General features: G+C 37.2%; 1 protein-coding gene across 1 annotated transcript in view; it reads left to right on the top strand.

Moving 5' to 3' along the window:
* The window catches only part of LOC148352542 (low-density lipoprotein receptor-related protein 1B-like), a 583719-nt gene that overhangs the window by 445681 nt on the left and 123344 nt on the right, over window positions 1-14694 (top strand). The window contains exons 43-46 of the mRNA XM_088353080.1: window positions 6055-6247; window positions 9599-9724; window positions 12930-13058; window positions 14575-14694. Of these exons, the coding sequence (XP_088209206.1) occupies window positions 6055-6247; window positions 9599-9724; window positions 12930-13058; window positions 14575-14694 (568 nt within the window). The remainder of the gene's footprint in view (window positions 1-6054; window positions 6248-9598; window positions 9725-12929; window positions 13059-14574) is intronic.

Raw genomic sequence — 14694 nt, 5'->3', positions numbered from 1 at the left:
TGTAACAATAAATAATAAAAATCATCAGGGTATTTTCAAGTAAATCAGGTATTTTGTATCATTATATATATATATATATATATATATATATATATATATATATACAGTGGAACCTCGGTTTTCGAACGCCTCTCAGTTCGGACAAATCGGTTCTCGACCAAAAATTTCGAGAAATTCTTGCTTCGCTTTTCGTTCAAAAAATCGGAGTTCGAACGCCGGTACGCTAGGGTGCGATGCTGAGCGGCGTACGGGTGTAGATCGTGTAGATTGCCCCCACACCTCGTGAAGAACTGTTATCACGTGGGCGCGCACTTGTTTTCGCTTTCGCTTTCAATATCGGTGAACGGAGCGTTTTAGCCCCTAATTATGCTTTGGAAGAAGGTCAGTGCAAGCAGCAAAGTTGCTACAGGTGAAAAAAGAGTAGTGCGTACAACTATTGCATTTAAGAAATAAATAATAGCAAAATATGAAGAAGGTGTGCGAGTTTCCCTTCTTTCGAGGGAATAGAGCATGGCTTCTGCAGACCACCACAAAGGTAAGAAATCCTATTCATAAATCTTTTCTTTATCCTTTAACCGCTCACCTCTTTTTGTGGAGACCCGGGTGCTAAATGACGTGTAAACAACCTGATTTTTTTTATTTTTACACGTTCATGTTAGCGTAATCTTTCATACGGAAGATTACGCTAAGGCGAACGTACGATTAGCCCGGGTTAGCTTTATGTTTACGTTCATGGTAAACATTCAGGGTGTTGGAACGGATGAAAACGATTTTACATTACTTTTAATGGGAAAAACGATTTCGGTGATTGAACAAATCGGTTTTCGAACAGGGTTCTGGAATGGATTATGGTCGAGAACCGAGGTTCCACTGTATATATATATATATATATAAGTGAGGAAAATAAGTATTTGAACGCCCTGTTATTTTGCTATTCCTCCCACTTAGAAATCATGGAGGGGTCTGAAATTACCATCGTAGGTGCATGTCTACTGTGAGAGAGATAAACTAAGAAGAAAAATACCCCCAAAGAAACCCAATGCTTCACAGTAGGGATGGTGTTCTTCGGATTGTACTCTTCATTCTTTTTCCTCCAAACACACTCAGGGACATTAAGACCAAAAAAATTGTATTTTGGTCTCATCTGACCACAAAGCTTTCTCCCATGACTTCTCTGTATCATCCAAATGGTCATATACAGACTTAAGGCGGTTTAAGCAGGGAAACCTATTGTGCCATCCATGATCTCAAATCATGACGTCTTCGTGTATTACCTACAGTAACCTCGGAAACGGTGGTCCCAGCTCTTTTCGGGTCATTGACCGACTCCTGTCGTGTAGTTCCGAGCTGATTCCTCACCTTTCTTAGAATCATTGAGACCCCAAGCGGTGATACAGTCAAGTCTCTGTTATCGCGGTTAATGGGGACCGAGACCACCCGCAAAAACTGAAAATCCGCGAAGTAGCGGCGCCCCTTCAAAAATGCTTGAAAAAAACGTATACAGGTATACAGTATACCCCCCTGTGCACCATATAGAATACGGGTAGAGAGAGAGAGAGAGAGTGAAATTCATGTTATAACAAAAAAAATGTCTTTGGGTTTTAAAATTTTGTAAAATGATGCTATTACTAATTCTAATTGAATATTTTGTTTTCAAATTTTGTAAAATAATGTAATTTTTTTGCCAACTGTGATTGGCTGGCAACCAGTTCAGGGTGTCCCCTGCCCACTGCCCGAGGATGGCTGGGATGGGCTCCAGCACCCCCGCGACCCTACTGAGGATAAGCGGTGCAGCTAATGAGATCAGAGATGAGATGAATGTAATTTCTAATTTTAATTTAATCTCATCTCATCTCATCTCATTAGCTGTACCGCTTATCCTCATTAGGGTCGCGGGGGGGCTGGAGCCCATCCCAGCCATCTCCGGGCAGCGGGCAGGGGACACCCTGAACTGGTTGCCAGCCAATCGCAGGGCACACGGGGACAGACAACTCACTCGCTCATTCACACCTAGGGACAATTTGGACCGGCCAATTCACCTGAAATGTATGTTTTTGGAACGTGGGAGGAAACCGGAGTGCCCGGAGGAAACCCACGCAAGCACGGGGAGAACATACAAACTCCGCACAGGAAGTCTGGAGCTGGATTTGAACCCACGCAGGAGGTTCCCATGACATGAACTGTGCCGCACATGCGCTAACCACTGCGCCGCCGTGCTGCCCAATTTTAATTTAATATTTTCATTATTATTCATTTTTAAATATTTTTGGATATTTTTAATTTTTGAATATTTTTTAGACCCGCAAAGCTCTGAACCCGCGAAAGTGGAACCGTGTACTAGCGGGGTTCCACTGTATTTTGCATGGGTCTCCACTTTGATTGAGATTGACCGTCATGTTTAGCTTCTTTCATATTCTAATGATTGCTCCAACGGTGGACCTTTTTTCACCCAGCTGCTTAGCAATTGCTCCGTAGCCCTTTCCAGCCTTTTGTTGTTTTACAATTTTGTCTTTGGAGAGCTCTTTGGTCTTCGCCATGTTACAATTTCAAGTCTTACTGATTGTATTCACATGATATGCTAAACTAAGAACAATGATATCTTAGCCGAAGTCAAAATAAACATAGCCAACAATGTTGCGTGTTTACGACTTTATGATAAAGCTAGACTATGCTCACACTACACATACGCACACGCTGCTGTTTGGAATGCTCTCCGGATCCCCCTCATCTGGCACATGCGCCTCCTTTTTTTTCCCGCCCCTTTTTCCTGCGGCTAGTTTCACCGTTTACCAGTTTTACTTTGCAGTATCCTTTAATCAACACCTGTCCTAATCATCCTGATGTGGTGTGGGGGGCTAATGCGCTTACAAGCTTGTCCCCGCTAATGATCCACCCGCAAAATCCCACAAGGAAGAAGCTGATGGATTTCTTCTTCCCTGCCAGTGGCAGAGCAATTGCACCTCCCACTTTGCAACATCTGCTTGGAAATGATGTGTTGATTAATGCCAGCAAATATTAGATTGTCACTTCACTTCCTGACAAATAGTGAGCAGATGGGGGACGTCTCAGGACTGGCTGTCTTTTCATTTTTTTTCCTAATGAATCTCAAAATCTTTATTCATTCATAATACTATTTTATCAGTGATTCCGCAGTGCCTGACACACAAAAGGTCCCCGGTTCGAGACCGGGTGGAAACATTTGTTGGCCTGGAGTGGGATGGGTGATATCGGGCTGTACTTGCCCAAGACACACCACAGGAAATGGTGCCCTTACCACCCTAGTGGTTAGGGGATCCACCTAACCACATATTTATCATCTATAACAGGAGTCCCCAAACTTTTTCCTGTGAGGCCACATAACTTTTCCCTTCTCTGGTGAGGGGCCGGGGTCAGTCTGTAACCGAAAAAGTGTGATGATTGCAGAAGTGCCTAAATGTAAAAATGTATTGTACATCTCACCTTCAAAATAGATGGTAAATGTCAGTCTCACACGACACCCTTTACTTGATGACATTAAGAGTGATTTATTGAACAAGTTTAATTAAATCAGGTGATGTCCCGTGAGACTTGCCCCAAACACCCTTCTCTGACCTGTGAGACTATGTGATATACTGGTACTTCACTTTTTCTGCTTTACAAAACAACACCAAAATATAACCTTTTAACTAGTCAGCAACCCTTGTTCCGCCGTATAAAATAGTTACTAACTAATAGTTAATAATGAAAATAGTTCATAACTAAGGAACATTTTATTGCAAAAGTCCAACTTTATTATCAAATACAAATACACATATATGAAAAAAAAAATCAAAATGCTTTCTGGTATTGTTCAGGGGGCCGGACGGAATGTGGAGGCGGGCCGCATCCAGCTCGCGGGCCGTAGTTTGGGGACCAATGATCTATAACATCCATCACAAGAAGTCCAAATGGGCTGCATAGACCACAGACTTTTGCAAACCACAGACTATTTTTACACCATCCCCTGATCTAAACCAACATGTGGGCAAGGAAAAACTCAAAAACCTCAGCATGAGGAAAATGAAGAAACCTTGAAAAGTCAAGTCACATTTATTTGTGACGCCCTTAATCACAAAATGTCTCAAAGGACTGCACAACTTACAATTACCCCAACCCCTGATCTTAAACCAACATGCAGGCAAAGAAAAACTGGAATCTCAACATGAGGAAAATGAAGAAACTTTGAGAAAGGACCACCCAGGAGTCAATCCTCCTTCCAGGATGAGCTGGCCAAAAATGGATGTTGCAATACACAGACATTGTGAACATGAAATATAAGTCATTCATGAGCTATAGACTATAAGTGTGTTTTAAGCCCAGATCTAAACACTCTCTGAGTCGGAGATTAGGTTTTTGATAGCCCTTCCATCAGAGGCGCGTCCCATCTGAGCTCTCTCCTTGATTTGCTTCCAAGATCAGCTCAGGAAGGAATAACACAAGCCCAACGGGTAGAGACTCATTCATAGAAAACAGGCATATAATAACACCTCTGATTGGCTTAAGCAAGATCACATGAATACATGAAACTAATCTGATTGGGTTAGACAGAAAACACATGTTTAAATTAAGCAAATAATGGTTGCTAGATGGCGTGCGAGCATAATATATGAACAATAAGAAAAGTGAAACTTCGAAACACAAAAGGTACAATGCGTCACTGTGAAGTCAAAGGAGTAGAAAAGGGAGGCAAGCTTTTGACCAGACTTCCTAAAGTGAAGGCCATCTTGATTAATAGTTAGCGGGCCCCAAGAGGATACAATTGTTGCAAGAATACAAACAGCCACTGGATATAATCTTTCGGTAATGTACTTTTGAGGATAAAATCATACAAAGGCGCATTCAAACTATAATCAAATTATAATTTCCCTTACATTAAGTTACCTCAATATTAGTCCTTAGCAGTGTTTTTTGCCTCGCATTTCTTGAAAAGCTGATTCATCGACGTCTGCTTTGCTGGCTTTTGACAATCCGTCGGGAAAATTATCTTTCTCTTTTTTTCCCCTCGTCCTCTTTTCTGCATGTCTTTCGTGAGGGCCATAGTGAATAATAGCTCTTTGTAGCGGTACCATACAGTAGACTGTTTACAGAGAGGAAAGGGGACACAAAGAGCATGCCGTGATTTGTTGTGGATTGACATTAAGTCAGCTTCGAGCTGCCAACAGAGCTGACAACAGAACTGATAAAACATCTGGATGTTATGAAACAATGTTGATACAAGAAAGATGTTGACTGAGCAGAGTCGGGGCGGGGAAAAAAAACACTGTCGAATACGAGAAAGAATACGGTTCAGAGAAAAACATAACGTAATCACAAGAACACAGTATAAAAAGCCAGCGTCTCTCTGATGGATTTTGAACGTGGATGAATGTTGTTGAATAAATGTTCCCTAGCTGCTATATTTCTCTCTGCGTATGTTTTGGGGCGACCCCCAACGACGTCCTCTCCAAAATAAGTGGCGCCCAACGTATACTCACTGTCAGGGTTGGGTAGGGTTACTTTAACTTGATTACTTTCAATGACTTTTGGATGACTCCAATACCAAATATGCTAATAAAAGACAAAAGAAACTAAATATGAATAAAATTATGACTCACAACACATGGTAGCTTTCTCTCCTGGCATTGATCTCTTTGATCTCCGGCAAAACGAACATAAAATTCGATAGAAACAAAATGAAAATAAATCCAAACAGCTTGCCAACATCATTTTTGCCCGTTCCATGTATTCCGTTACTCCCCAAGCCTGCACAAAATTGAGTCATTTTATTCACATTTAGTTTCTTTTGTCTTTTATTAGCGTATTTGGTATTGGAGTCATCCAAAAGTAATTGAAAGTAATCAAGTTAAAGTAACCCTACCCAACCCTGCTCACCGTGTTGCCAGGTAGAACACTGGTACCATATTTTTGACTTTGTATCCTGAAATTCCTTTGTAACTTGAAGCATTATTTTCCCGTTTAGGTATATTGTAACCTGAAACTTTTGTATGAAGAGACATTTGTAAGTAGAGGTAACGCTGTATTGATTTGGACCGGCAGGTGATGGTGAAGTCCGAGCAAGGGAATTTCTACGGACTGGCGGTGTACGCGGATTTCCTTTACTGGTCCGACTGGGCAAAGAGGTCGCTGATGAGGGCCGACAAGTTGACGGGAGGGGACGTCCAAGCGCTTCGGTCCGACATCCCGCATCAGCCAATGGGAGTCGTCGTCGTTGCCAAGGATACCAACAACTGTAAGTAAACCGATATTTCCTCTTGCGTCGAGAAATTTGGATTGATTTGTGTCTTTGTTCGCTGCAGTAACATTATGTTCCCAATATTTATCGGCATTGGTGCATTTCGACAAAACCGAATCCCCCCAAAATAATAATATAAAATAAGAAAATTAAAAATAATGCAACGAAAAAAATGAAACGTAAAAACAGGAAAAACTAATTGTGACTAGGGAAATCCTCCCAAAAATATAAATTAAAAACATATTTAAAATGCTTTAAGAAAAATAATCACAATGATACATAAAATAATGAATTAAAAAAAAAGAAAATATTTTTTAAATAAACTAAAATAAAAAATAAAAAATTGTCTATTTTGATGAGCAGAATCCTCCAAAACAATTACAATACATATAATAATAAATTACAAAATAAATTAAAAAAAACATTTTAAAAATATAAAAACTTAGAAAATGCAAATGTTGACTTTCAAAATTGTCGACTAAATTCACAATATCAAATTATAATGATATTAATAATAAGAAATACATATCTAAACCATTTTGAAAATGTAAGATAAAAAATACCAAAAATTGTTTCTATTTTTATTCAAAAAGAAAAAATATATGATAAAAAATAATAATTATCACAAAATAAAGAATACAAATAATACAATTTGAAAATGTAAACAATAAAAAAGGCAAAACTCAAAAATGTTAAAATGAAAAAAAAATATTAATGAAAAATGAAACGTCAACATTGAAAATTTAGAAATAAAAATATATAAATGTAAAATAATGAAAACATTAAAATATACTTTTTAAATTACAACCATTAAAAAAATGTAATCAAATAATTAAAAAATACAAAATACATAAGTAAAACAATTAAAAATCTAAAAATCAGAATAATCCGAAATAAAAAAACAAGAAAATAAATATTTTTACATCCATAATTTTTTTTGAGATGAGATGAGATGAGATATATAGAATATGAAATAAAGCTTTAACTATTGAGTTAAAAATGGTTTATTCTTTAATTCAAGTTTTTAAGCTTCAACTTTTGAATAAAGCTGCTTTAAATCTTCAATTTCACCTGTAAAGTTCTTACGATAAAACAATGCTGCCCTAACTCTTTTGTTGAGGCTTCCAAACGTTCATTTTTGAGTTAAAACATTAAATCTGCTTTAACTCGAGTTAAAGCTTTAAATAAAAAAGGCCTGACAGCACTGATATTTTTTATTACTTAAAAAAAAAATTACAAAAAATTTAAAAAAACGAAATCATCCTTCAAAATAAAACGTGCAAATGCTGTATGAAAATGGTTAGGGTTTAGGGTTAGGGTTATTTTTATTAGTTAAAAAAAGAAAAAATAAATCATACTTCAAAATAAAACGTGCAAATGCTGTATAAAAAGGGTTAGGGTTAGGGTTATTTTAATACTTGAAAAAAAAATCATACTTCAAAATAAAACGTGCAAATGGTGTACAAAAAAGGGTTAGGGTTTAGGGTTAGGGTTATTTTAATGAAAAAAAAAACATACTTCAAAATAAAACGTGCAAATGCTGTATAAAAGAGGGTTAGGGTTATTTTTATTACTTTAAAAGAAACACAAACGAAATCATCCTTCAAAATAAAACGTGCAAAATCTGTATAAAAAGGGTTAGGGTTATTTTTATTACTTAAAAAAAAACGAATTCATCCTTCAAAATAAAACATGCAAAATCTGTATTAAAGGTTTAGGGTTATTTTTATTACTTAAAAAAAAACGATATCATCCTTCAAAATGAAACATTCAAATGCTGTATAAAAAAGGGTTAGGGTTAGGGTTAGGCTTTAGAGTTAGGGTTATTCTTATTACTTTAAAAAAAATGAAATCATCCTTCAAAATAAAACGGGCAAATGCTGTATAAAAAGGGTTAGGGTTTAGGGTTATTTTAATGCTTAAAAAAGAAAAAAAATCATACTTCAAAATAAAACGTGAAAATGCTGTATAAAAGGGTTAGGGTTTAGGGTTAGGGTTATTTTTATTACTTAAAAAAAAAGAAATCATACTTCAAAATGAAACTTGCAAATGCTGTATAAAAAGGGTTAGGGTTAGGGTTATTTTAATACTTGAAAAAAAAAAATCATACTTCAAAATAAAACGTGCAAATGCTGTACAAAAAAGGGTTAGGGTTTAGGGTTAGGGTTATGTTAATACTTGAAAAAAAAACATACTTCAAAATAAAACGTGCAAATGCTGTATAAAAGAGGGTTAGGGTTATTTTTATTACTTTAAAAGAAACACAAACGAAATCATCCTTCAAAATAAAACGTGCAAAATCTGTATAAAAAGGGTTAGGGTTATTTTTATTACTTAAAAAAAAACGATATCATCCTTCAAAATGAAACATGCAAATGCTGTATAAAAAAGGGTTAGGGTTAGGGTTAGGCTTTAGAGTTAGGGTTATTCTTATTACTTTAAAAAAAAAATGAAATCATCCTTCAAAATAAAACGGGCAAATGCTGTATAAAAAGGGTTAGGGTTTAGGGTTAGAGTTAGGGTTATTCATATTACTTTAAAATAAAAAATGAAATCATCCTTCAAAATAAAACGTGCAAATGCTCTATAAAAAAGGGTTAGGGTTAGGCTTTAGTGTTAGGGTTATTCTTATTACTTTAAAATAAAAAATGAAATCATCCTTCAAAATAAAACGTGCAAATGCTGTATGAAAATGGTTAGGGTTAAGGGTTAGGGTTATTTTAATACTTAAAAAAAAAAGAAAAAAATAAATCATACTTCAAAATAAAACGTGAAAATGCTGTATAAAAAGGGTTAGGGTTTAGGGTTAAGGTTATTTTTATTACTTAAAAAAAGAGAAATCATACTGGGAGGTCGCTGGTTCGCGCCTCGGCCGAGTCATACCTAATTGGTAAAATGGCGGCGCCCTCTGTTGGCTGCGGCTGCATCGGCTCGCTACAACGGGTCAGGTGTATCGACATTTCGTTCTGTGTACATTGTTACAAAGAATGACAATACAAAGGAAATTATTATTATTATTATTATTCAAAATAAAACGTGCAAATGTTGTATAAAAAAGGGTTAGGGTTATTTTTATTACTTAAAAAAAAAAAACGAATTCATCCTTCAAAATAAAACGTGCAAAATTTGTATTAAAGGTTTAGGGTTAGGGTTTAGGGTTAGGGTTATTCTTATTACTTTCAAAAAAATGAAATGATCCTTCAAAATAAAACGTGCAAATGCTGAATAAAAAAAAAATATTTTTGCATATTCGAGCGAAAGTAAGAACGAGAGAGAAGCTTTACGGGTGCTTAGGCGCTATTTCGGGATGCTTAGGACACATCTCGCTGTCTTTTTTTTTTTTGCAAGGCGAGCTGTCGCCGTGTCAGCATCTGAACGGAGGCTGCGGCGACCTCTGTCTACCCACCGCCCGAGGGAAGGTCAACTGCAGTTGCCGCGGCGACCGCATCCTCCTCCAAGACAACACATGCGTTTGTGAGTGTCCCTACATCACGCCGCTAGCCCTTTAAGACAGTTTCATGACATGATAATCAACCATGAAATATGGAATACATGGGTTAATGCTTATAAATATCTTCATGAAATTTGGATGAAAAATTAGAATCATATTCTCCCCTAATTTCGATTTTTTTTATTGACACATTTAGAAAAAACTGTGTTTTAAAAATGGATAGAATAAAGCTTCAAAGCTTTGACTTTTGAGTAAGTGTCGAGTCGGTGTCGGGATCAAACATTCTATTTTTTTTTTTTTTTTTTTTTTTCATTTTTTATCAAATGAAACAGGGCAGCACGGCGGCACAGTGGTTAGCGCTTGTGCGGCACAGTTCATGTCATGGGAACCAGTCGTGGGTTCAAATCCAGCTCCAGACTTCCTGTGCGGAGTTTGTATGTTCTCCCCGTGCTTGCGTGGGTTTCCTCCGGGCACTCCGGTTTCCTCCCACGTTCCAAAAACATGCAGTTCAGGTGAATTGGCCGGTCCAAATTGTCCCTAGGTGTGAATGAGCGAATGAGTTGTCTGTCCCTGTGTGCCCTGCGATTGGCCGGCAACCAGTTCAGGGTGTCCCCTGCCCGCTGCCCGGAGATGGCTGGGATGGGCTCCAGCCCCCCCGCGACCCTAATGAGGATAAGCGGTACGGCTGATGAGATGAGATGAGACCAAATGAAACATTTTAGATTTAAAGTTGCAATTTCCTTTGAGACTTTTCATGTATTCATAGTACTTGCAAAATGTCGCTGTCATGGTGAAAAAGGATTAAAAGGAAAAAAAGACATTAACGTAGTATTTCCAGTGTCAATATAATGAAGGAATAAAAGACAAAAAATATTATTTTCTTTCTCGTCAGGTGAAGTCATATTTATTAGTGTAGTCCTTAATTACACAAGTCTCAAATCCACAATAACCCCCCCCCATGATTCGAAACCCGAGAAAAAAACTTTGTTGTTTTTGTTTTTTGTCGTTCTTAATTAGTTTTTGTTTTGCAGTGTAAAAAAGTTCAAACCTTTTTGTTGTTGTTTGTTTTTGATTTTTTTGTATCTCCGTTTTTGTTATTTAAAAGGAAAGCATTCATGGAATATGTTTTTATATTATATGGAAAACTATTCAAAACTCTTTTTAACCCCAACAAATAAATTTGTTGAAAACCAATCATTATTATTTTCTGCCATTTTTTTTAATATTTGTTTTTTGTTGTTTCACATTACTAACAATCAATAAATCCATGAAATAAAAACGAAGGTTTTTTTCTCTTTAGAAAACACTTATCCTCATTTTGTTTTATTATAACCAGCTCAGTAGCCTAGATGGTAAGGCGCCCGCTTTGAGACTGGGAGGTCGGTGGTTCGCGCCCCGGCCGAGTCATTCCTAAGACTTAAAAAGTGGTCGGCGGCGCCCTCTGTTGGCTGCGGCTGCATCGGCTCGCTACAACGGGTCAGGTGCAATCGACATTTCGTTCTGTGTACATTGTTACACAGAATGACAATACAAGGAAATTATTATTATTATTATTATTATTATTATTATAGTTTTATAAATTGCCAAAAAAGCATAATCGAGAAAATGAAAATAAAATAAAAAGATCCATATTTTCGTTGTTTATTCTTTTGTTTCTATGCATTGTAAACATTACAAATATGACAACAAGTTGATAGGATTGTTTTTCCTAGTGTTTGAATAAAGATATAAACAATGCACTATAAATTGCATTTTTTGATTAAAAAAATTCCATCAACCGCAAAAAAAATCACTAAAAATGACAGATTTTTGTATTTTATTGTATTTATTTATTTATTTAGGAGAGTGGGGTTATACATTTCTGCCTTTCCCCCCTTTTTAAAAAAAGCAAACATTTCAGAACAAAAAGAAAAAAAAACATCTATATAAATGGAGATCATTATTTTCAAAAAAATGTTTGTGTTCATAAGAATATCCAGTTTGGGTCATATTGTGTATAAATATTCCGGAAATGTAAAAAAGACACACATAATGACTAAAAATGGAAAAAAAAATGTTTTCTCATGATAGTGACTGTTTCCATGATGTGGCTTGCTATTTTTTTCCCTTTTTCCTAACAAATGAGAGTCATTTACCGTAAATTCCGGACTATAGAGCGCACCTGATTATAAGCCGCACCCACCACATTTAAAGAGGAAAGCCGATTTTGTACATACACAAGCCGCACCTGTATATAAGCCGCATGCGCTCACATTAAAAAAATGTAACACAAACACAAAATTAACCCAAACCCGACTTCAAGTCCCGCGATTGAAACTAAATGTCCTTCATTAAAGTCCACAGTCCAAAAATCACAGCCGGCAAAATGAACGGAAAATGATACCGGTACTTAAGGTTTGATGCAGACCTGCAGAGTCCGGGTCCCGTTGAAAGTTATCCAAGGAAAAAAATGTATATTTCCAAAGGTAAGGGTGGGAAAAATATATCAGATGAAGACATTTACTCACGCAACTCCTTTTTCTTTAACCAACTATTTACCCCCTCTTCTTTCCTTGTCTGTCCCTCACCTTTAGCGGTCCCCACTTAAACTCGGCACCCCGCATTTGTTCCGCCCCTCATTTTTCGTTCACCTGTGCAAAACATATCAGAATAAGTGTCTAAAATAAATACAAATAAATACATTACAAAAATATACAGTTACAACTACATATTATACATGAGTTACACATATTTACAAAGAAATACGGTACACCGAGAGAGTTTTCAAAGCTTTAATAATAATAATAATAATAATAATAATTTCCTTGTATTGTCATTCTGTGTAACAATGTACACAGAACGAAATGTCGATTGCACCTGACCCGTTGTAGCGAGCCGATGCAGCCGCAGCCAACAGAGGGCGCCGCCGACCACTTTTTAAGTCTTAGGAATGACTCGGCCGGGGCGCGAACCACCGACCTCCCAGTCTCAAAGCGGGCGCCTTACCATCTAGGCTACTGAGCTGGTATAATAATATAGCTTTGACAGGGCAGTTCATGGTAGCAACACTCGAGCGCCGCTAGCGGCCGTTAGAAAAATGACATAAATTGGCCGCATCACTGAATAAGCCGCAGGGTTGAAACTTAGGGAAAAAAGTTGCGGCTTATAGTCCGGAATTTACGGTAGTCGCATCAAAAGGTTTGCTTCGGTAATTTGTACGTTAATCTGTGCTTTCCTTTTTGAAATCAGCCCCAAAATCTTCTTGCAACATCCACAACGAGTTCGAGTGCGGCAACGGCGAATGCGTCAACTACGAACTCACTTGCGACGGCATCGCGCACTGCAAAGACAAATCTGATGAAAAGATGCAATATTGCGGTAAGAGGACTCACTCGCTCTTCATTCTTTTTTTAAATATTGGACACTTGCAAAGAATAAAACTGCATAGGATGCTAGTTTGTTATTTTGACTATTATACACTATGTTAAGGTAGGGCCAGGGCTACAGTTTTGAACTAGATTAGGGTTTTAAACTAGGGTTTTGGCCTTTGATTAGGGTTTTCAAAGTGGATTTAGGGTTTCTAAATAGGGTTTAAAACTTGTGTTCTGGCATCGTGTTAGGGTTTTGAACTGGATATAGGGTTTCAAACTTGGGTTTCATACTAAGGTTTTGGCCCTTATATTAAGGTTTTGAACTGAATATAGCCTGTTGAACTAGGGTTTAAATGTAAGGTTTTGGCCTTATATTACGGTTTTCAAAGTGGATTTAGGGTTTCGAAATAGGGTTTAAAACTTGTGTTCGGGCATCGTATTAGGGTTTTCAACTGGACATAGTGTTTCAAGCTCGGTTTTCATACTAAGGTTTTGGCCTCATATTAGGGTTTTGAACTGAATAAAGCCTGTTGAACTAGGGTTTAAATGTAAGGTTTTGGCCTTATATTACGGTTTTCAAAGTGGATTTAGGGTTTCGAAATAGGGTTTAAAACTTGTGTTCGGGCGTCATATAAGGGTTTTGAACTGGATTTAGGGTTTCAAACTAGGGTTTCATACTAAGGTTGTGGCCTCATATAAGGGTTTTCAAAGTAGATATAAGGTTTCAAACTTAGGTTTTGGCCCTTATATTGAGGTTTCTAACTGGATATAGGGTTTCAAACTAGGGTTTTGGCCTTATTCCCGGGTTTTCAAAGTGGATTTAGTGTTTTGAACTAGGGTTTAAAACTTGTGTTCTGGCATCGTATTAGGGTTTTGAATTGGATATAGGGGTTCAAACTAAGGTTTTGGCCTCATATTAGGGTTTTCAACTAGTGTTAAAACTTAAGGTTTTGGCCTCATATCAGGGTTTTCAAGGTAGACACAGGGTTTCGAACTGAGGTTTGAACCTAAGGTTTTGGCCCTTATATTAGGGTTTCAAACTGTATTCAAGTTGTAAACTATGTTTGAAAACTAAGATTTGGGCATCATTTTAGGGTTTTAAAGTAAGCTTTCGGTTTTGAACTAGGGCTTAAACCTAAAGTTTTGGCTCTTACATAAGTGTAGGATGTAGGGTTTCAGACCCGGTTGTAAAATAGGGTTTGGGCATCATATAAAGGGGTTTAAAACAAATTCAAGTTTTTCAATTAGTGTTTGGGCCTCATAATAGGGTTTTAAAGAAGAGTGTGGGTTTTAAACTAGAGTTTGGGCCTCATATTAGGGTTTTAAACAATCAAGGGCTCTGAACTTGGGTTTAAGACTATTGTTTGGGCTTCATAGTATGGTTTTAAAGATGATTTAGGACAGGTCGTCATTTCTTAACTGAGAATCAGTTCTCCTTGCATGTTTAAAATCCATTGATGTCTTCTCTCCTTCTTTTGAGTGTCTACTAAACTCAGAACTGTATTTCCACCAATTTTTCGCAGACAACCGTAATTGCCGTAAAGGTTTCAAGCCGTGCTACAACCAACGCTGCGTGGCCAACGGTCACTTCTGCGACGGCATCGACGACTGCGGCGATAATTCGGACGAAGCTTTCTGCGCGA

Source organism: Urocampus carinirostris, chromosome 14 (assembly GCF_059441175.1).
Source record: "Urocampus carinirostris isolate Australia breed hairy pipefish chromosome 14, RoL_Ucar_1.0, whole genome shotgun sequence".
In the NCBI taxonomy this organism is placed as follows: domain Eukaryota; kingdom Metazoa; phylum Chordata; class Actinopteri; order Syngnathiformes; family Syngnathidae; genus Urocampus; species Urocampus carinirostris.
Note: the sequence above shows the minus strand (reverse complement) of the source record. Positions and strands in the feature narration are given on the sequence as shown.